Genomic DNA, 23,445 nt, shown 5'->3' with positions numbered 1-23,445 from the left:
GAACACTGCCACATTGATGTGGGGTTTTTCTTAGGAACATTACTTGGCCAGACCAAGCAGCCAAGCAGTTTTTAAGGAAGAGCTCCAACATGATATCTGAGGTAGTAAGAAATGGCACTAACTTGGAGCTGGTAACCTGCGCCTGTCAACTGATGCTTCAGAAGAACATGTCTGCCTGAAAAGGCACAAAATCATTGACCAGGTTGTTAAAATGCAAGACAGGTAATGCCGACAAACCACAGGAGATACTACTCCTGTATGTGTTTGGGATAACACCTTTGTACCAGTGAAATGTTTAGACATGTATTTGGACATATATCCCTGCTTGCATATGAGATAAATAAAGTGAAACCTCAGTGCTTTCATAAATAAGGCTAGCATTATGTATCTGTATCAAAGAAATAGTGAAACAGCCTCTCTTTTAATTTTGAATTTTGCTCTGAGGCTCTTTTTAACATACTTGAATTCATATACTTCCAAATGCACCCCAAACATTTCTTTGTGAGAATAAAAATTGTCTTTCTCTAAAGGACAGTAGACTGAAGAAAAGAAAAACAAAAATCTGCCAGAAACTCGATTTCTGAATATTGTTTTATCACTGAATGAAATAAGCTCAGTAAATTCAGTAGTAGAAACCAGCACAAACTAGTTCATATTCATAACTACATCCATCTAGGCACAGAACAATACAGTACAATGAATTCTACTCCAGAAAATCCCATTGTCATCTTAGTGTACTTCACATATGAGGTTTGAATAAACTCTTCAGTATCTTGATTACATTCTTTCCAAACCAGGAAAGAAAAGCACAGAAGGAGCTTTTCACTTTTCAAAGATGCATATCGTCACAGCACATCTAATTGAACACACTTTAAAAATACGTAGGGAATGGGTCTTCTACGAGTATACAGAGTGCCTAATATGATTTTTACTTGTAGGGAAGTAGTCAATTCTGCATAACTCACCTCTGCAAATTATCATTACAATTGTGCCTGCAAATATGACTCATACATAGGAAAAAGTAACTTGTGCTATTTCCAACAGATTGAAAGCACTTGTATAGAGAAACATGCAAAGGCAAAATCATTTTCCATTTAAAAAAACCCTACACCAGTGGGGTTTTTTTTTCAGAGTGCCAAAGCCACTATCTACCACACTGATGTACCAATAGCAGTCTGCCTCTGTGCTTTTTCATGCAGGATGAAGTGTCCTCTTCACCTCCACTAAAGAACAAGAAGATGGACAGCTAGCTGAAAGCCTAGTAACTCCAACCCAAAACACACATGAATAGAACCATCAAAATATATGGTCATATGTGAACATATGTGACTATTCATTACCAATTGTTTTCACAACAGATTAAGTGAATCTGATAAGAAATTGTTCCTATGAATTTCTATGAAGCATTACTTGCAAAACCTGAAACAATCACAGGCAATATTTGGAGACTTCTTGTACAGTGTGCTCCAGGACAGCCAGAGGAATAAAGAAAACCCACGGTCTATACTTCTGACCACTGTCACTACAGTAACTTACATGTCCCCTCAGAGAGAGGTTGACAAGCTCCTGTTTAATAATCAAAATAATCAATCTGTTTAATAATCAAAAAGCAGATCCCCATTTCTAGGGGAATGATGATCTTCCTCTTTCAACTCACCAGTGACCACTAAAGACCAATAGAGCCAGCATTTGAAACATACCACAGTTTATTGATCCTATTTTCTTCTTCCTGTGAAATATCTGTTCAAGCAGCATCAAAAAAACCCTTCTGCATCCTAATCTGATCCTGCTGACAGATATCACAGATGCATCCAATTCCTCAGCTAGAACAGCACCTAGGTGATAGAGTAAGCATGGCCCACTAAGGTTGAATAGTAAATTATCTTTTTCCTGCTGCTACTGTTTGATTGAATGGTAGCTAAACCCAGGTATTTATTATTTTTATGTTTTAAAAGACTTTTCAACATACAAGAAGAAAAAGACTTTACAACATACAAGAAAATCTTTCCTCTGCACACAAACATCATATAACTTTTTTTGCCAGCAGAATACCAGGCATCACAGTTTTACACATAAATAATCTCATGAAAATGAAACAGGTATTTTCGAGCCCCCCACCTTGCCCCAGCTGCCAAAATCCAAGTGCAATAATGGCAATTGTGCATACACAGATACAGACAGATACACAACTTGTAGGTTCCTATTTTATAGCTGTGAGCACAGATCAAACCACTGAAGACATAAAAACATTATCATCCCAGTATGGTGCTGACTTCTTAGTCCTAACTAAGAAAATGCAAACTGCTGGAGATTTTTAGAGGTTAATTAATTAATTAATTAATTAACCTCAAAAAATTAATTGCATTTACCTCCAATTAATTGCATTTTCTTAATATTTACATCAACCTCAGAATTTATTCAGAGCTTTACACAGACCTCAATGTTTCAAAGGCAACTCTAAGACTTCTTATTAATAGAACACTCCTTACTTAAAACATCGCTTTAAGAATTAACCCCTACAACTTCTTCCCTCTCCCAAAATAATGAGTCAAAGCGGTAGCAAAAAAAAGTGTCATTCTGGTAATTTAAACCCCTCAAACACAGGTCTTAGTGTGATGTGCTGAATTGTGATGACTTTGCAAAGACACATTGACTCCTATAGGACTGGGAGAATAAGAAGGACCTAGGTCCTGCTAATGCAATGTTTTTTTGACCCATTTGGCAGTTTTATAGCTTAGGCTCTCTGTCTTTACTGTTAAACTCTGTTCCTCAGAAGAACATTGAGGACCAAACAAACATTAAAGCATGGAATTTAGTTTGATAAACCCAGGCACTTGCTTATCATCTAGCCAAAGGCCCAAAGAACTCTTTTCTGACCACCCTGTCTCTATGTACAAAGGGAAAGAGCAAGAAAAAACTTTGACTCTTAAAGTAGTGTAAACTGAAAATGGAAATACTGATTTTTTAATCAAAATTTTATAGTTACTGCAGATTTTCACTAAGATGGTGCAGTTAGCATTGTCTGAAGATATTTTGTGTTTAGGTTTAAAATATAAACATATTTGGATTTATTTCTAGTTTTACTACATCTTAAATAAATCAACTTGGTAAAGTACTGAGAGACTAGGTAAAATATTTCTGTCTCCAGTCATTCCATGTATTCATTAACTTGATCCAGTTCACCACATTCTCCACAACAAAACTGCCATGTTTTGTCCAGCTAACCATTTTAAGGTTCTGTTTCTGTGAAGATAGCTTGTTCACACAAGAAAGTAAATTTTGGATATGCTGCTGGATTTTATAATCACTGCTATTGTACATATTTTTTTTTACCAGGATTTTATTTGATGCTTTGGGGCAACAGGCAAGTGTTTAAAACAAAGTTCAGAACTGATCTGCATCCCACTGTAATTTGACTGATATAAAACTTTCATACATGCCTTCTATGAAAATGTAATTAAATATGTTTTTCTTCAGAACCACTGTCACAGAACTTAAGTCTCTCTGAATGAAGTAATTACATGCAGTGAGGAGCTTTTCTTTCTGGATACTATGGAAGCTGATGCTTCATTCATTACTCATTAATCTGAATCTGTTCCTCTGACATATGAAACATCCCTGTGGACTTTCCCTGGTGCTATCCACTGGAGCTTCCAAATAGTTAGAAAACATTCACTAATTTACACTCCTGTGATAATGAGGAGCATTATTTTCAGTTTCTGCTTTCATCCTTTAGCAGCAAAGATGCCAAGATGGAAAACATCTATTAAATTTGTATACATAGTTAGATATCCTGAGATAAGTATTCAAGGCTGGGTTTTCTAAATTTTTCTAGTTTGAGGCAAGAACTTTACATCTGAAGCACTTCATTATCCTATTGGCACTGACTTCACGATACAGAGCAAGGGATGGATTTCTATACTCCAGTCCAACTGGTGCAGATTGGCTTTTTTCCTTGTACACCTGGCCTAAATTCCACTGGGATCCAGACACTGGTGTTACTGTGGCCATAAAACATGATTATTATTTTTGGTATCTTTTCAGTTGTGAAGGACCAAAATTGTTAAGATGTTATATGGATAACATATATGCATATGCTAGCAAAGCGGAAGAGTTTGAGAGATGGTACAGAGCCAGAAGACTGTACTAGTCAGAAGCAGACAACTTCACCATGGCACACATTTGACTGGGAACTTCATGCAAACTACACTGCAGATAACTTTGTCAGAACCAGCTTGCTTGCTCCAGAAAGACTGAGAGAGTTACCCAGGACAAACCCAATGTGAACATGCTGAAGCAGGACCTGAGAGCAAAGCCCAGAGGGAGCCATGTGGGTGTGCCACAGGATGAGAATGTAGTCCACATGCATTATACACGGCACATGCCTGTGTTCTACTGTCACACTTTCAGCTTGTACACAGAAAACTCTCCAAACTCTGCACAGACAACCTTCCCACTCAAACTTTGTGCTATACTTATTTCAAAACTGAGTGTTTGACATCAGTGATTTTTAGTGTCATCATAGAACAACTTCCCAGCAGATATGCCTCACATCTGGGTGACAGTCACAAAACAAAATCAGGACCCAGATCACCCCCTCAGATGCATGCAAGAAGCTCCTACAGAAATATAAAATGACTGTATTAATAGAATTATTTTACAAACTCTTAAAAGTTTAACACACTTCCACTTGTGTTAAAAGCTGCTCCAATTGGCACAAAGTTGGGAAAGGAACACTAATTTCCCTAGATCCAGTTGGACTGTTTGGGGTTTTTTACTGTTGCCCAAAATTTTCAAAGATGAACTTTGATATTCAAAAGTACCATTATTTAAAATGCTCTGTCAGACTTCATTACACACACTTTATTTTCCATAATAATTGAGAGCTTATTTCATGCCATTTTTCTAAAACCACACCAAAGGTAACTGCATGGTTTTGGTGGCACAAACCTAATAGGTCAGGGAGCTGAAATGTTTAAGAGAGAGAAAAAAATGCCAAGTCTTAGCAAGGTGTAGATATTGTTTCCCCAAGGAGCCCCATCATTGCTGAGGCCTGCTATTCACCTACAACTAGTTACACAAGACAGGTATCAGGCATATATGTATAGCAGTCCACGAGGCAGAAAAAGCCAAAGCTCCAGTTTCTTGTTCTGATTTTCAGAAGAGGCATTTCAGCAGTAAACACTTTAAAAAAAAAGTATTTACATGTTAAGTTCAAGTTAGTGAGGGTGGGTGACCACAGCAGTAGGCTGAGGATCAGACTTGATGATTCTATGACTCTAGCTGTCCCTCACAATAACTTCAGTTAATCATGATACATCCATACATGCCATCACTAGATGATACCAACACCCAATGCGCATAAACAAAAGAGATAGTAGAGTAGGGAAGGAGGTGTAATAGTTCCATAAAGCAAAGAAGAACCAGCAACAACTTACCTCATGAATGAGGGCAACCAACATTTGCTGGAAATTGCGGCCCCTGCTGGCCAGAAATCGATTAATAGGCTTGCCATCCTTGCCCATGTGGACTGGGAGATCGAAACACAGCAACATGCCAGCTGAAAGAGGGAGGGAAGAGGAACAGAAAGGTCGATGCACACACTCAGAGTCAAGGGAGAAACCCAAAGCAAAGTAAGGTTAACTTAATAAAGATTCAATTCAAAAGAATATGCAAGCATATTTAAGGGGCATAAAACATAGTTTCTTAAGTTAATTCACCTTCAGATTCATAGAAATCTTTGGTTCAAACTATGTATATTTGTCTACTTCAAGAAAGTGACAGTTTACCTGCAAGGCCTGGTGTCATGCCTGGTTGCTTGTTCCTCTCATACATTTTCAGCAAGAAATTTGGAACACCTGCCACTGTCTTCCCCTGGTCTGAGCGTGTTGTCCCTCCTCTTAATGCAGAATGATAGACAGCACGTGGCATGTTGGTCATCTCCTGTTTCACAAGTGATGTTGCAAACTCTTCAAATGCTGGATGAAGTGGAATGCAATGATGTGAGAGGAAAGGAATGTGAGAGGCTGACAACTGAGAGACAAAACTAACCCTGGAAAGCCCAGAATGACACTAGTACTTCTTTTCCATTTCATAGTGGAGCATCAGTCTAAATCTGATGTTGTAGCATGAGAAGGAGGGACATCCACATCTGGAGATTTTTTTTCCTTGAGCCGTAGTGTCTATGAAGTTGGAAAAACCATTGCTGAAAATCATGAGAACTTGGTAAAAACAATAAATGTGAGGAAGTTCCAGAACAAAACTCCTTTTTTCAAAACTGACATAGGTATATTGAAGGTTAGAAAGGAATACCTTAACTATTCTCTGAGGTGCCTTCTTTGATTGCTACAAAAGTAACAGTAATGACAGCACATGGTTGACAGAAGGACACATAGCAGAGTTTAAATCATGTTTTTGTAGCATGTCAGGAAGGGCACCTGCATCTTGGGATTTTTTTCCTCTGCCTGTAATGCCAATATCCTTCAAACAAACCCCACAGAATGCAGTCAGCAATTTTCTCTGCAGTGATATAGACAGAAACTCTTAAGTCTTTGTCTTCAACCCCCAACCTTCAGTTTTGTTGGAGGAAGAGATATTTGTTGACATGAAAACCCTATCCACCTACCTGCCCTAGACTTTTTATAAAAACTTTTTTGTTTAAGATGGCTAGAGCAATAGAGAAGAAATTTGCTGAAAGAGGGAGCTATTTCACTTCTGGAAACCATTCACATTGATAGAGACTCCTTATCATTGCTGTCATATTACTGCATTCACCAGTTATTCAGAAGCAATTCTTCAGGCAGGGGACATGCCAAGGCTCTAGATTGACAAATATAACTCAAACTAAAACTAAAGTCTGGAAAAATTTAGTGAAACAACTAGATGTGCAGCAATTACTAGAAATACAGTATTTCAATTATTGAAATCAATCTGATGGTAAACAAAGATAACTAGCATCACACAATTATTATTATTATTATTATTATTATTATTGGTGGTGCTGTTATTATTGTTATTATCATTAGCATAATCTCTTTTGCAATAAGGATACTACTCCTATTACTAATAACAACATCGATATCAAGCTATTAGTTCTTTCTGTGAATTATTTTTAATTCTCTGAGTACCAGATTTAAGAAAAGCCTTAGGCACCCATAATGAAAAATTAACAAAATAAGAAAAAGTACAGCTGTCCCCTTCTGATATCCTGAGACTCTAGGATGTAGAAACAATATGAAAACTGATTTGAGAAACCAGTTTTAAAGGAGCTTGAGACAAAATACTACCTAAAGCTCCACTTCCCAAGCACTTTATGCTTCATATAAGTAATTTCATGTTATTAATCCCAATAACATGCACTACTAGAGTTCCAGCAAATGAGATGACAGAGATTCAGCTCCCATAGAACAGGCACTCAGTGGCTTTTGGCCTGTCTTGGACATTGCCTCATTAATCCAGTTTCATACTCTTTTGGTGAAACAATTCACTCTCAACAACCACTCCAGCCAGTCACTAAAGCTTTTGCTCAAGTGTTCCGGACTCTGTATTAACTAACAATGTTAGAAAACATCTCTGAGGGAGAAGCTGCTTAGTAAATGTTTTGATTCAACCCTTTTGATACCATTCTGTAGTTGCTCCAACTCTGAATCCAGCCTATTCACTTTAAATTCCATTTTGGTTTCCTGTCTTCCTAGAAAATTGGCTATTTCAGCTTTCATTACAGATTCAGTTTTCTGTCAAGATACATCACTCTCTTTCATTGAACTCCCCCACAAAGCTTCCAGGATTTAGTAGTTAGGACTCTCTAGGTTAGGCTGCACACACTCCAGAGGTCAATGCATTCAGAGTTTGACAAACAGATTCTTTTAGATACCGCCACAGGGGGAAAATATTACAAAACACCACCTGTATCTCATGGCAATGTTTAAAGCCTGCAATCACACATGAAGATCCCATGTATTCTACATAGAATGAAATAACAATGTCTATGTCCTGGCACAGTATATCAAATCTTATAAAAGTATGTAAGACAATAGCCATTTCTGGTAATTCAACTGCACAGGTTTCAGAACAAGTGTCAGAGACCATCTGTTGAAGCATACTTCAGTATCAATATGCATCACTACAATTATGCATTAAGCATAGCACTGATATCTTAATCAATTAAGCAGACTTTGTGTACAGCATTATTTTCATACTAGTAATACTTCTGTTTACAAAACAATACGTATAAAATTCATTTTACTTCCATCTGTTCCAGGCTAAAATACAAATTTGCCTTTAGAAAGATCTATTTAGTCCTCCCTACTGAGGTCACTCTCATGAAACAATGAGTGCTTTCCCTTTAAAACAGGTAAAGAATTTATTATATAATTTATATATATAATATAATTTATATATATAATTATATATATATAATTTATATATATAATATAATTTATATATATAATTATAAAATTATAAAAAATTTTTCCCCACCATCAGGACCTCTGTCACATGATCTTCCGAGAAGTGAGTTGTGGGCTTTATTTTTTACTTTATGTTTTTTCCCATCATTTGTTAACAAAAAAAAGAAAGGCTGCGCTTTAATGTGACACTCCATTCTAAAAGAGCTGCAGGTCTCTACAGTCACTGTGATTCCCTGCAAAATGACCTTAAACACTGGATATATTATACCTCCTAAAACAGCAGCTGGTGTTAGAGACAACAGCTTGATATATGAAGAACCCGGAACAAACAAATTTGCCTCCTGATCCTCTTCATCTTCATTCATGTCTATCTCTTCCAGTGAGTCAACCTCTGGTCGTGCCTGGAAGATAAAAAACAAAATTAAATGTCCCTAAAAAAATCCCAAATCCTCATTATCATTCATGATTCCAAGTGTCAAAAATACCAACCAAATATGAAAAGTTCCCCATTTCATTATTTTCACTCCATTTCATAAATTTGAAGCCTAATGAATAAAAGCTTTTCTTCTACCTGACTGAAAGGCAACATTGGTTGGTAAAAATCACAGGGTGTGTAAATACATATCTTTAATCTTCTTCAAAATTAATCTTGACACTCACAGCTGAACTAATATTCAAAAAAACTTTACTTTCACCCGGATTCTTCTTCAGTTTAACAACGTTTTATATTGGCACTTTAATATAAACAAAACATTTTTGTTAGACACTACTTTCACATATCAGTTTTTGGAATTTGAAAAACTGCAAAATATTTACATTTCTTTCAATTAAAACATATTTACTCACTTTCTGTAAAGTACTGCACCAGTAATACAACTGTAAAGTAACGGCATTAGTAATACAGAACTATGTACTACTGTGAAAGATTTAGTCTTGCAGCAGAGTTTATATATTTCCCTTTTTCCATCCTGTGGTCTTCTATGTAAAACACATTTTTCATTTGTAAGGTTTATGCTGAACTCTTCTCACTGATTTCTATAAAGTATGTTTTTTAAAGTTTGGAACCTATCATATAATGAAGCAGTAAATAAAACATTTACTATAAAGCCACAGGATTCCATGAAGCACCAATGGACTACTGAGTACTGCCTCATACAATGTACTTACAAAACATAGTGCAAAAAATAATATCCACTACATTTAATCAAACTATACTTGTCCAACAGAAAAACGAGGGAAGTGTGGAGAGCTTTGTAGACAGTTAGTTAGCTGAGAAAGGTCATGTCGACATAATGCCGCTAGTTAAGCTTGAAGGGGACAAGTATAGGAGTTAGTAGTCAGTGTCCAATGACAAGCAAAGACATTGTGCCCTTGGTGCAACAGTAAGATAGGGGAGAGCATCTTTAGCAAGAATACGAAGAAAAGTTTCAATAAAATATCCACAAGAATGCAGAAGTAGGCATAGTTGCCTGATAAGTAGCTAACCAATAGTGAACTCGCCTTTACAATATGTACGACATTCATTAACACCGATATAAAGATGTGTGCCTATCAATAAAGTTTGAGATTTACTGATCACTCATATTGCATGCCACATTTCTCCCGCTGATTCCCAACACCTAATGACTAATGCTCATCTAGGAGATGACCTAATGCTCATCTCCTTATACTCTTTCATTCTGTTAGGTTATTCAATCACCTAATCAGAAGTTTCAGAGTTTAACAGCCCTCTGCACACTTTAAAAGCCTTTTAGAGAGTACTTCAACTCTTTTCTGACTGCCTTTACTGACAAAAAAGTAAAATGTTATGCTGAAAAAGTTCACAACAAAAATGGGAAAACTTTTCAGCTTAGTTCCAAAAATTGCACCTACTTTTCAAACTGACTTGCCTGTCTTGTGAACAAAAGTCCTATTCATGCATGAGTGTGACTGCAATGGAAGAAACAGCAATCACAAGAGTTGCTTAGTGCCAAGACTCAAATGCAAGCACTAACAGAAGAGCATAAAATGCAAATCAGCAGCCCAAAATAAGCAACTAATTTAATAACAAAATAAGAAAAACTACCTTCTGTCTGCTTAGCCTTAAGTTTCATTCCTGTCTTTCCCTGCTTATAAGACTTAGCTATTCCAAGCAGGAGCTTGTATTTCTTCAGGAGGCTCTCCTGAATTTCTGGCAGAGAAGGCACAAGGATTGGTTTCCCTTTCAAGAGAATATAATCCATGTCAGATGGAAGTGTCAGATGTGCTTATTACCAAACATATAACAATGGTTACCTGTCCAGGAAGATGAAAAATTGTATGCTCTTCAGAGTCAAATGATGAGAGTGATTTATAGGCTGAAATGGCTACAAGGGCATCCTATAAAATTAACAGGAAGAGAAAGAAAATGACAAACACAGCATATAGTATTGCTACCTAATGGAAACTCCTCATGCAAAGAGCTTATCAAGTAACCACTGAATGCTGAAAAAGAGTTCAATAATATTTTCCTGAGGCACATTCTCAATTGCTTACTTTTTATATACACAATGCAAAGTAGCAAGACCAATTATCTAGTCTTGATAACATGCAGTCTGAGCATTCTACTTCAGGTAGAAATATCTGAAAAAAAGCTATGAGAATAATGTTGATAGCATATTGATGTTTTAGCCATTGCTAAGAAGTGCTTACTTTAAATCAAAGACTTTTCAGCTTCCTATGCCAGTGTGCAGACACACAAGATCCTCAGAGGGAGCAAGGCCGAGACAGATGACCTGAACTGACCAAACGAATATTCCATATGAGAGAACTTCATGCCTAGTATATAAACTCAGGGAAGTTGGCCACAGAGTACCCATTACTGCTCAGGGATGGACTGGGCATCCCTCAGTGGGTGGTAAGCAATTGTATTGTGCAACACTTGTTTGTAATTGAGTTTTATTCCTCTTTGTTTTTTTTATATCCTCTTTCTTTTATATCACCTTTTATATCCCCTTGCTATTATTACTGTTGCTGTTATTTTGTTGTTATTATTACACAGCTACTTTATTTCACTTATGAACCTGTTCTTGTCTCATTCCATGGGGTTTACCTTTTTCCAGTTCTCCCCATCCCACTACAAGGAAGGGGAGTGAACAAGCGGCTGCATGGTACTTAGTTGTCATCTGGTATTAAGCATTGGGCTGAAAAATTCACTGAAATAGGCTGACAAAAGTTTCAGCCTTAAATTTAAATACACTACTTCCACCAGCACCATGGTGATGAGAGTCCAACATTCCCACATTACAATACTCCACAAGTGAATTGAGTTAGCTGTCATAGCAACACCTTTGTCAAGAATGCTTCACCATGTTAAGGCTGAAATTTTCCAGAAGAAGTCAAACTAGTTTTACAGAATCACAGAATCCAATGCTGAGTTGGAAGGCACCCACAAGGATCATTGCATCCAACTCCTGGCCCTGTTTAGGACATCCCCAAAAGTCACACCTTGGGCATGAGAGCATTATTCAAACACTTGAACTGTGTCAGGCTCTGGGGGAAGAACCTTTCCCTAATATCCATCCTAAACCTCCCTTGACACAGCTTCAGGTCATTCCCTCACGTCCTGTCACTGGTCACCAGAGAGCAGAGATTAGTGTCTGCCCCTCCTCTTCCCCTTGTGAAGAAGTTGCAGACTACAATGAGGTCTGTCCTTGGTCACCTCCAGGCTGAACAGACAAAGTGACCTCAGCCATTCCTCATACGGCTTCCCTTCAAGGCCCTTTGCCATCTTTGTGGCTGTTCTTTGGATGCTCGCTAATAATTTAATGTATTTCTTATATTGTGGCGCCCAAAACTGCCCCCAGCACTCGAGGTGAGGCCATAGTAGTGCAGAGTTTGTTTGTAATTCTCCTTGGAAATGGCAGAAGTTAGAACCTTCAGTTACCACCTTTTACATGTAGTACATTGCTTCAGAAACAGTGTTAAGCAACAGGAACAAAACCCTATTAGAAAATGAGATTACTGACACTGTCTTGACAGAAAAGTACAAAACTTAATATCTTGTTGCTGACATCAGAAATAAATGTTTTCAATTATATCACTTACCTCATTCTGTGTATTGTTCCAAAGGAAGCTGAGAACTTGAGCTTTGAATTTCTACAAAAGTAAAGGAAATAAGCATTTTTCTTTGACCAAATAAATAGTTGAAATAGAGGTAGTTACCTGAAACAAATTAATGCCACATCAACATAGATTGAGCTAGGAAAGTGGAAGGAGTGCAGCTCTGAACTTCAGACATATTCACATGTCCTCACATTCTGTGTGAGGGAAACCATGGATTAACCTCGCTCTGGAATTTCCCATCTATCTCTTAGGACTCAGCAATGCCAAGTGAAAACTGAAATTGTATGAAACATGAATTTGACTAATCTGAACTGGGCAGTGGGTGCAATTTTATCAAGATCAAGCAGGCTTGTGTACAAGTTACATACAAAGATATACTAAAAGAAAGACTCATCTTAGTCCATAAGTACACACCTCAAATTCATTTGTATTCACTGTTAATGAGGGAACCAGGGAAAACAATTCATTCAGTGCTTTTAAAATGAGTGGTCTGGTATCACAACTCAGCTTTGGTGACAGAGCATTCCATGTAGAACGGATGCAAACAACCTGCAAGCAAAGAGGGAGGCATCATTACTAACAGCTATCCCAACTTCACTTAAATATTTAAACATTAAACATTTAAACACTTAAACATTTCTTTCCAGTCCTGTCTTTGCTCTTCCTTCTTGAGAACAGGAATTAATATATGATTCATAAGAAGTAAAAAAGCAAGTATGTTAAAAATTCACTTGAAGATCAACTGACATAACATAGTAAGATTGCACAGTACTTCACCAGGGAAAGCAATTACCTGTCGGAATAAATAACACACTGTAAGCAATACACAGAGCTCTACATATATCTTCATACCACATTAGTGCTCTACTTAACTTGGTCAAATTTGCTGAAAAGCAAACTGTCTCTGGGACAATAGGAAGCCACCGAGGAATCTCTTTTTGCTGGGAGCCCTCCAAAACAAAATGCCTTTAATCTTTAAAAACAATAACAGCAAAAAATATTTGCAGAACAAATGCAAAACACAAAAGTTCACGAATCCAGAAAGTGTTGGAAACTGTCAAACTACAATAAATACTAAACATTAGTACCTAATACTGAACCCATTTATGCTGTAACTAGAACACATAATTGGTCTTCCGGGATACATAATTTCCTTCCTGGAAATAACAAACATCTCACCAAGCTTCTTTTTACCTTCAAAGATCTGCATGACAGCTCAACAAGCAGTCAGAACAACATTCTGCATTTCCAGGCACTAAAAAAGTCTGTAAGATGCTCAGTCAATGCTACAGTTCTAGCTGAAGAGCTATGCATAAGTCATAAAAAGTAGTAGTCAAGTTTCTCAGCAATGTTGACTAGACCGCAATACTGGTACTGAAAGTTCCTCCTTTTTCCTTGTGAGATGTATTCAGTCACCCAGGCTTTCCCTTGGCAACAAGCTGTGTATTTTCCTGTAAACTTAAGTAATTGTCATGGACTGTTTCATCAAGCCTTAATGTTGCTACCTGCGGAGAACTTAACATTACAGAATTTTGCCACTGTATCTAAAATTAATTCTGTAATTTATCTATTGTTACTACTTGAGATTTCAGGCTCCACTGCAACAAAAAGAGTATAAAATGGGAAAAAATACCACCAAATAAATAACAAAAAAACTCAACAAATAGAACCAAAAACCCCAAAAAACTATAGTTCTGTTCACTCTACCCCACCCATCCCACAAAATCACAACACAAAGAAAAGCCCCAAACCATGTATGCTTAGAACCAAAGTCTAGACAAAAATTTTAAAATAGCAGTGGCAAAGCAAAGTATAATTTTCAGCCTTCTAAAGTGAAAAATTGCAAATCAAGACTTAAAAGTCTGAGCAAATGCCATGAAAATGTCTTTCCAAAGCAACACAACAAAGCAACACAAGACAAAGACATTGAGAAACACAAATTGATCTACATAATGAAATCAAATAAAGGTATGTTTATGAAGACATTCCACAAAGGCATTGAGAAAGGCAGTTTTAGTATTATTCTGCTCAAAACAGACTATTTTGTATCTCTGAATGCAGGTAATTGCCAAATTAAGCAATCACTACAGCAAGTACAAAACACTTTTCAGGGTGCAGTTTAAAAAACCAAAGATGCATTTTGAGTTGAACTCATTTCAGGAACAGCAAACCCATGAATGTGTTTCTATGGTAACAACCACTGATGGCTAGAAAGACCTCATCTGGTAACATTCCAAGGGAAAATGATACTTCTCTTTCCACTCTTTCAAAACAGACTGTTTGTAAGAATTAGAAAAAAGGTCTTCCAGTGTCTTCCAGCTTCCAGTGTTCAGAAAGACAGACATGTCTGTCTGGAAGTTCCTCCTCAACTATCTAGAAATGTTAAATTTGTAATGAGTTAGTTGTCTGGAAACAACATGTATTAATATGTAGAGAAAAGAAGTTGTGCATTTGTGGAATTTGATACTGTAATTTAGGAAGACTAACAAATCATTAGCTAGCCAAGCATGTTTAATTTTATTCTTTCCCATCATAACACACATACTCTCCAACTTCATCTAAGAGGTAAAAAAAGGCCTTAAAAATAGTCAGCATCCTAACAGAAGTTTCAGATTTAGCCTAAGACTGTACAATTACTTCTCAGATGGTATTTTCTAGACTTGCAACTTAACAGCTGTCCTACAGAAAACTCCTCCCAAATGATGTACTGTACACTGATGGAACAGGGGGAAACTGGTACTTTACCCCCATAAAAACCCACTGTAAATAAAGAAAGGTTATAAAAGCAGTAATAACCTTGACATGGTGTCTTCCTGGAGGAATGGGCAACTGTGATAAATATCTTGTGATAAAATTTATCTGCTAGTCATGAATCCCCAAGGAATAGTCCTGTGATTCCATAGACACTGTTCAGCCCCACAAAGCTGTCCTCTAAAAATGCAAAATACTCCAGAAAACTAGCAAGATAAGAGAATTGGCAACACTGGTATGCCAATTACTGTCTGAAAAAAAAGCATATGTGCTATGCAGAAAATATGTGTTTAGAGATCTAGACATGCTGGTGTCATACTTTGGTACAAGTTCTTAAGTCTTTTTTCATTTTTTGTTATGTGAGGTTTTTTCATTCTGGTTTGTTCAAATTAACATATCACTGTCATCTGGAAATATCTAAAATCACACAGTGCTTTTCATACAATACATTTTGATTCATGTTTATGTTTTCCTGTATTTTAAAAAAATTGATTTTAAAATAACAAGCGTGCCATTCCACAAAACACTGAATGCTAGATGGGAAAAAACTAAAAGCTAAATTTTACAGATGCTGAGGAGAGACAAAGAACATCTGCTTCAAGTATCCTATGGCCCTAAAAGGGTGAGAAATCTTAGGAGAAAAATAGAGAGCAACAACATTTCAACAGAAAGGGGACTTAAACACTATGTTAGAAATTTTATTCTTGAAGGTTTCTTGGCTTGCATACTGTACTTGATACATGAAATCGATTAGATGCCAGGATAGCTTCAAATGAAATATACTAGCTTCTGATGAAATCATTGGGGGAAAAAAAATTACATGCTGAAAATGAGGAAATGTGATCTGGCAAGAACTGTGTGATCTTTTTCCATTTTTGATGTGCAAGTCATCGTGCATTATTCATTAATGACCTTATATTACACCCGCCAAAAAAAAAGAGGGGGTAGAAAGCAGCTAGCCCTTCTTGCAAGTCCTGCAAAAGCTGTTATACTCTTAACACTATTCATGCAGGATCCACTTTGAATGGTCACTATCTTTACACAAAATAATTACTGCAGTCAGCAGAATGGATAACTATTCTTACACAAGAGTCAACCAAAAAAGAAATCAATGTCATAGCACATTTTGTTATCACATTACTTTAACAAAGGAACCTTTCTGAGACTCTCAGAACTCAACCCTGGCAAAGCCACATGGTGTATAGGGTTCCATCATCAACCAAGTCAACACTATACATATGAAAACATAATTTATTATTCTGGTTCAGAAGCTGAGTGAAAGTTTGGTGCTCTCTAAAATCCTACATCTAAGCAGCTGCAAGTGGAAAAGCTCAGAGACTATACCTCTTTCCCTTAAGTCAGTGGCAGAGACAGAAAACACCAAAACAAAACCAATGTCTACGATTACATCCTTTCTGCACTGCACACTACAGTCTAAACAATAAATAAGAGACAGATTAAATTACTTAACCCAAATGGTTACCCAGCTTGCCAAACCACAAGAGAGTTCCCTGTTAAAGTTTCAGAATAGCTAGGTGGTAGATTAGGTCTCCCAGAACATTACACTGTAGTTGGGGAAATAAGGCGAATAGAATTTGGACAGAAAAAACTGGTAACATCCACAAAGTCTATCCATCCCTCCTTCCTTTCTTTTTTCCATCTTGAGCAGCCTTAGCCTTCCAGTCCTCAACAGTGGTACAATATACATCTGTTCTCAAATGAGGCTATTATAGTAGGATGAGAAATTTATCATATATCTAACCCTACTTTTTTGCAAGACAAAGTCTAAATATAATCCAGCCTGGGAAAACACCATTCAATACCAAGGCCAGCATTCAAAGAATCTATGTGACCTTAAGAAGAGCCAAACTTCACACCAAAGGCAAACAAAAAATTACCCTAAATAAATTGTTTCTTAGCAGCCATTGTATGACGATTTTTAATTATACTGAATACAAATATCTATGGATGATTTGCTATATTGTTCTTAAACTGCTCAGTGATTTCAAATAATGTGGCAATGGCTGGCATTACTGCAGTAAACACTTCAGTGGAAGTGTAGTAGTGGACAAACATAAAATTGTTTGGCAGAGAATGGGTAATCAAATATTCCTGCAGGATATAATTAGCTCACTACTCTGACGGCCTGTATAGTACAGTTTGTCAGTAGCAGATTCACAGCATGTCTTGCCTGCATCACAATACCAGGACATCACCATATGGGATGTGGAAACAAAGAGCCTTGTCTCCTAGCTTAGAGATATCGTAGTTTAGAGATATCGCAGCATCTCTATTTCGGTTCAAAGAGACCTCAGGATATTTCCAGCTCAGCCTCCTGCTCAAAGCAGGGTTACTGCTTTGAGATCAGATCCAGTTGCTTAGGGTTGTGTCCAAAAGGAATGGGAAAATCTCCAGGGAAGGACACAGCACAATCTCTCTGGGCAGCTTATCCCAAAGCTTATTTGCCCTCTTCATCAGTAAGCAATGAACACATTATGGCAAACCTCCCAGCTGCTAGTGATTTCACTGCCTATCTGGTACACTCTATGAACAAGACACAGCAGGACAGGCCAGTAAGAAGATACAAAAATTACATTATTTAAGTGCCTTTCAGCCAATCAAAATTATGTACCAAACAGACTTCTTTTTCAAATGTCAAGGAAAGATGCACGGAATGATCTGCAAAGCTGATTTAAAATTTCAGCTCATGCACTGAAGGGCTGATCTGCTGTGGTAGGAAGTCATGGTACAATTTCCCAGGAACTATTAACTTATGTTGGAAGACAGGAATTAAATTTGTCAGAAGAAAAAGAAATTCTGCAGCAACTCAATGCACTCTTAAAAAAGAACCAACCGGGAAAAAAGTTCATGGACCATAAGGAAAACTCAAAACACACGGAAAAGCCAATTTAATCTTACCTCAGCCTCACAAAGCGCCCGTAGACCCTGTAATACTATGGCAGCAGGTGAAGCTTGATCAGGTTTTGTGCATTCATTTAATACCTGGGAAATTGCAGCCAACATGTCTGCTCCATGCTGGTATGGTCTAAAGGAAAAAAAAAAGAACATAGAAGGCAATATTCAAACATACATACAAGTTATAATTTATGCACAAAAATTTATTAATTGCTGGTTTTATTAAAGCGACAACAAAAACTGCCTAGAACTGGGAATTCACACACACACACAAAAAAAACCATACAAGGAGGATACGACAGAGTGCTCTAAAGGCTGAGTGACATGGCGAATTAAATCAGCAGCCATCAAGTTCCAAATAAAAGATCACTGAGTGATTAAGTTGTAGAAGGTTTTGTCTAAGTATGCTCTGTTCAGTAAAAGATTATGTCATTCAAGAAGGGACAGAGAATGAAAGTCCAAATGCACTATTTTATGCTTCTTTGTTGCAGTCTCCTGCAAGTAGTCCCTACTGTGTATTGGTGGAGATTCTGGCACCAAATATCCTTTTTACATCAGATAGCTATGTTTTCCCTTTTCTTTTTTTTTTTTTTTTTTTTTTTTTTCCTGCTGCAATGCCAATTGTCTTTCCCTCAGTGACTGTATGGGCTGCTTTAGCTTTCCAGTCTTTTAACTATCCATTCAGTTTTATTGGGTTGCGGGTGGCAAGGTGTCCAACAGTTCCTCATACTACCTCTGTAAGAGATTATGGTAAATGGTATCTGGTGGGTGATTTATATGCATGGTAAATTGTGACTTGTCTATTTGTTCACACTTTCTTCAAAATAATTTCTAAATGCATAAAGAAAGTGCATACACCTGAACTCCAGCTATACCACTTAACTGGCAAAAAGAATTCTATGGGTACATTGAGATTTCTCTTTTTCACTTTAAAAAAAGGAATTTCTCTCTTTTCACTTTAAAAAAACTTATTGAAAAACACTGTCTGGCAAAATGGAAGAAGGTTGAAGAGGTAAAGGAAAAGGTATTTTCTTTAGGAACTTGTTTTTAGTTGATACTTAAAAGTTATTTGAATTTGCTCAACTGTTAGTAGCTGACCTTCAAGAAAGCAAAAACTGGAACTCAAGACAGGTGACAAACAAAAAAGATGATATGGTGCACATAAAACCAGGCAGTAAATACTAACGCATTTAAAAATACTCTTTACAGGAACTCTAAATTATTATCAAGTACTGATATTCATGGATTGTTAGAGCTGGAAAGATTCAATGTAGTATCCAGTTAGACCTGCACAACAGTGTTCTGTGGTACTATACCTGAATAAAGACCAAAAATGTACATGTGACAAAATATGGTTTTCAGAAAAAAAATTTTATCTTTCTTTGAATAGATCAAAAGAGACAACTAGTTCTTTCTTCTGCTTGTCATTTATCCCTTTTTCTAATCTGGAAGTGTTACGCCTGAAGTGTCTACCTAGTATAAGATGCATCTTCCAGATAAAGATCATTTAATTTTAACAGTATTTTGTGTGCATTCTATTAGTCATAATAGAAAACCCCAAACTTAGTAGCTGCTCAGATTAGCAATGCCTGAGTCAGTACCTCAACTTGAGAAATATTACTCACAAATAATGTAACAGAGTAAGAAAAAATAATGATGTAGCTTTTCTGAAAACAACTCTTTCCCTTAAAAAGATATAAGATAGGTAACACTTGCACTTACCTCAGCCTACATATATCTCTTACACAAGCAGCTTTAGCAATCAGCTTTTCCCATTGCGCATCTTTGTCAACAGATACAGAGGACATATCAGACATTGCCAAGAACTTCTGCAGTTCTGGATAAATTCGATCCTAGAAAAGATTTCAAATGATCATCACACCTTTAAAAGTGCGACCGCATTTTCAATTGGTAGCACTTCTAAAGGACTTCTGCATACCACTTTGATTTTTATTATTGCATACCATATTTTGCTCTTTTCCACTATTCATCTCTAATGCTTCATTGAGATCAAACTGGCTTTTGTAGACCAGGTCTCTATTGCATCTTCAAAAAAATCAGAAGCAAAATATTGTGCTGATTTTGTCTGAGATAGAGTTAATTCTCTTTGCAATGGCTGGTATAGGGCTGTGTTTTGGATTTGTGTTGAACACAGTGGTGATAATACAGAGATGTTTTCGCTATTGTTGAGCAGGGCTTACACACAGCCAAGGCCTTTTCTGCTTTTCATGCTGGGAAGGAAGTTGGATGCTAGCGAGGTTGGGAGGAGACACAGACAGGATGGGTGACGCAAACTGAACAGAGGGATATTCCAGACCATATGAGATCATGCTCAGGATATAAAGTGGAGAGAAGAAGGAGGAAGGGGGAGATATTTGGATTGATGACATTTGTCTTCCCAAGCCACCATTACACATGATCTCTCTCCTGGAGACGGCTGAACACCTGTCTGCCCATGCAAAGCAGTGAACTCCTTGTTCCGTTTTACTTGTTTGCACAGCTTTTGTTTTCTCTATTAATCTGTCTATCTCAACCAACAGTTTTCTTTCTTTCACCTTCTGATATTTCTCCCCAATCTTACTGGTGGGTGGGGGTGTGAGTGAGTGGCTGTGTGGTACTTGGCTGCTGGCTAGGGTTAAACCACAACACTAAGACCTTATTCTTACTGCATATAATGAAAAGCAGAAAGTCATCCTTCAAACAATTTTTTTTTCTAATCGCAGTTTGAGATGTCATGAAATGAAAATAAAGTTCCATGAAAGACACAGTATTTAAATATTCTACTAGAAGATCACTGTAGACACCATTAACACCATTTACTTCATAGTGCTGATAGCGACATACTAGTAGAAGCAATGTTCCACAATTATTTTCTTCGTTGGTTAATGGTAATAAAGTTTTTCAACTGAACTTATTATAGTGACACTACAAGAAGTTTCTAACCTGTCTTTCCCATAATGATGTCATCAGCCGTGAGGCAATTGCTCTGAGCTTAGCTGTGCTCCCCAGCATGTGTATGGCACGTAGAATCTGAGCTACACAAACCTGAAAGAAATTTTTAACCAAGTGTTTTTGTTATTTTATATGTCCAAGGACAAAGAGTAATGTACAAATCATTATTTTACAATCAAGTACAATCAGGAAAAAACATCTAAATGCAGTATCAGAAATAGACTGAAAGCCATTTTCCAAAAACCTTTAGCAAATAACAAGTCCAAGAGCATCCTCTCATGACATATATAATGATCATATGGTGTAGACAGTAAAGTGTAATGTATGTTTAACTTTAAAACAATTATCATATCCCATCCAAAATACAACAAAGTCATACAAAAGCTTAAAAATAAGTTAAGCAAGATATACACTGCTCAGTTTAAATAGTTTTTATAAATTAATGACATTTTATTGATTCAGTTTTCATTTTACTAAAAATCTTTCATTCTGACCTTATGTACACCAAGTGTAGGCAAAGTATACAATATCTCCCTGTAAAGTGCAGGCTCCAAAGGTCTTCCCAATTTAAATATCAGAACAGGGATCAGATTTGGGACCTAAAATAGAACAAATTTTGGAAATAAATTGAAATTTGCCAAATTTGCCAACATGACGCCTTAGAAAAGACAATGAACTTGTCCCAACATATTAGAAAATCGTAACTTTTATGTATTTTTTTTCTGCATGCATATATGAGAAGCCTGTTACATAATACAATATAATTTATTGTATTCTTACTATATGGTACAAAACTTCCAGAGAGCTGCTGCAGAAGTTACAATAAAGGAGACTCACATATCTCCATTCCCTTTTAAATCAGATTTTCTGTATTTTCACACAAGCAGGTGCTACAGTTGTTTTCTTGTGCATCTTCTTATCACTGTGTGATTAAATTTAATCTTAAATTACATCTACTCATGATGCCATTTTTTATGATTACTTAAAACACAAACATACAGAAACACACAAATATATATGCTATTTATATATTTTATATATATATACATATGAGTGGTTTATACAGATACTGGTTAAAAAGCAACGGAAAATTCTGCTACAACATTTGTTTCAACATGCATTTTTACATGAGCAGATGATAACATTTTTCACTGCAAAAAGATCTCTCTCAGTCCACAGGAAGAATAATAATTAATAATTCAAGTGCTCTGGGATTTTGCATACATGGCTCTATTCTGGTTCCAAGTCAGAGACCAAAAAAAAAAACTGTTCTACAAGTCATCATTATCTTTACAGTTCAGCAATGGTGAACTGGTGCTTCCACAGGCTTAAAATACGTTCTGGAATCTGTATTTACCACCTAGTGAATAAACTATAATGCTTTAGTTTTTTCCATTTTCCAAATAGGATTTGACATTCTTAAATAGAATAAATCCCTTCATAAACAGAACAAACAAACAAAAAAATCCAGATTTTTGTGGAATTGACTAGTCTTCCTCTTTTTCTATTTGTCAAAATTGTTGTCTACCTTCTATAGAATCAATCATCATCCAATGACCTGCCTAGAAAAAGGACTGGTTTTAAAAAAATATTTCAAAGCACAATCAATTAAATGAGGCTGAGAATTTAGGGTGGTATTCATTTGAACAGATTTTCACACCCAAACTGAATGCATCTTCCCAGTGGCAACCTCCTTTCCTTTTCTTTCAAATTTTTGGATTTAAGAAAAGTTGAGCAGTTTTACAGCTTCTGTTTTGTCCTGATTTTGGCTAGGCTAGAACCAAATTTCTTCACAGTACCTTGTCAGCGATGATTTGACAACAGAATAGTGTTGAAAACGCTGATGGCATTATATTCTTTAAAACAGGAATGGGCATGAGGGAAGTAAGTTATACCACTTCTCCAGCATATGGCAGAATTGGTCTGGTCCCAGGTAAAATTCAGCAATAAGATTAAATGTTAATGTCTGCATTAACACTGAAACACAGAAAAGTGAAACCTGCACTCAAAAGATGATATTTAATTTGCTACCCAACCTTTTCTTTGCACTCCCTAACTGTAATGATTTGTTTAAGTTAGTCTCTGCTGTTGTATTTCCCTGCTTTACTCATGCTAAAGAGACAACAGCACTGCCTGAGAGAAAATTAAGTCTGTAGGTATACATGAAGAAAACTAAATAGTTCCTGATTAAAGAGAACTCAAAATAAGACTTGAGTGCCAAAGGCTCAACATTCTTCCAGCAAGAACCTGTTTTGGTTAAACCAAGCCTTAGGTAATGGGAAGGTTGCACAGAAACCAAATAGTACAGGTAGACAAAAAGTTTCCTTGAATATAA

The 23,445-nt window shown here is 36.6% G+C and overlaps 1 protein-coding gene across 1 annotated transcript in view; it reads right to left on the bottom strand.

Annotated features, from left to right (window-relative positions):
• Window positions 1-23,445, bottom strand: part of FOCAD (focadhesin) — an 86,867-nt gene that overhangs the window by 30,639 nt on the left and 32,783 nt on the right. Inside the window, exons 13-22 of the mRNA XM_064736046.1 lie at window positions 21,605-21,709; window positions 21,102-21,203; window positions 19,881-20,011; window positions 18,162-18,288; window positions 12,906-13,040; window positions 12,474-12,524; window positions 10,683-10,766; window positions 8,677-8,809; window positions 5,790-5,978; window positions 5,439-5,560 (exon numbers count right to left, since the gene is read on the bottom strand). Coding sequence (XP_064592116.1) covers window positions 5,439-5,560; window positions 5,790-5,978; window positions 8,677-8,809; window positions 10,683-10,766; window positions 12,474-12,524; window positions 12,906-13,040; window positions 18,162-18,288; window positions 19,881-20,011; window positions 21,102-21,203; window positions 21,605-21,709 — 1,179 coding nt within the window. The remainder of the gene's footprint in view (window positions 1-5,438; window positions 5,561-5,789; window positions 5,979-8,676; window positions 8,810-10,682; window positions 10,767-12,473; window positions 12,525-12,905; window positions 13,041-18,161; window positions 18,289-19,880; window positions 20,012-21,101; window positions 21,204-21,604; window positions 21,710-23,445) is intronic.

The sequence above is a fragment of the Zonotrichia leucophrys genome, chromosome Z (genome assembly GCF_028769735.1).
Source record: "Zonotrichia leucophrys gambelii isolate GWCS_2022_RI chromosome Z, RI_Zleu_2.0, whole genome shotgun sequence".
Taxonomy (NCBI): domain Eukaryota; kingdom Metazoa; phylum Chordata; class Aves; order Passeriformes; family Passerellidae; genus Zonotrichia; species Zonotrichia leucophrys.
Note: the sequence above shows the minus strand (reverse complement) of the source record. Positions and strands in the feature narration are given on the sequence as shown.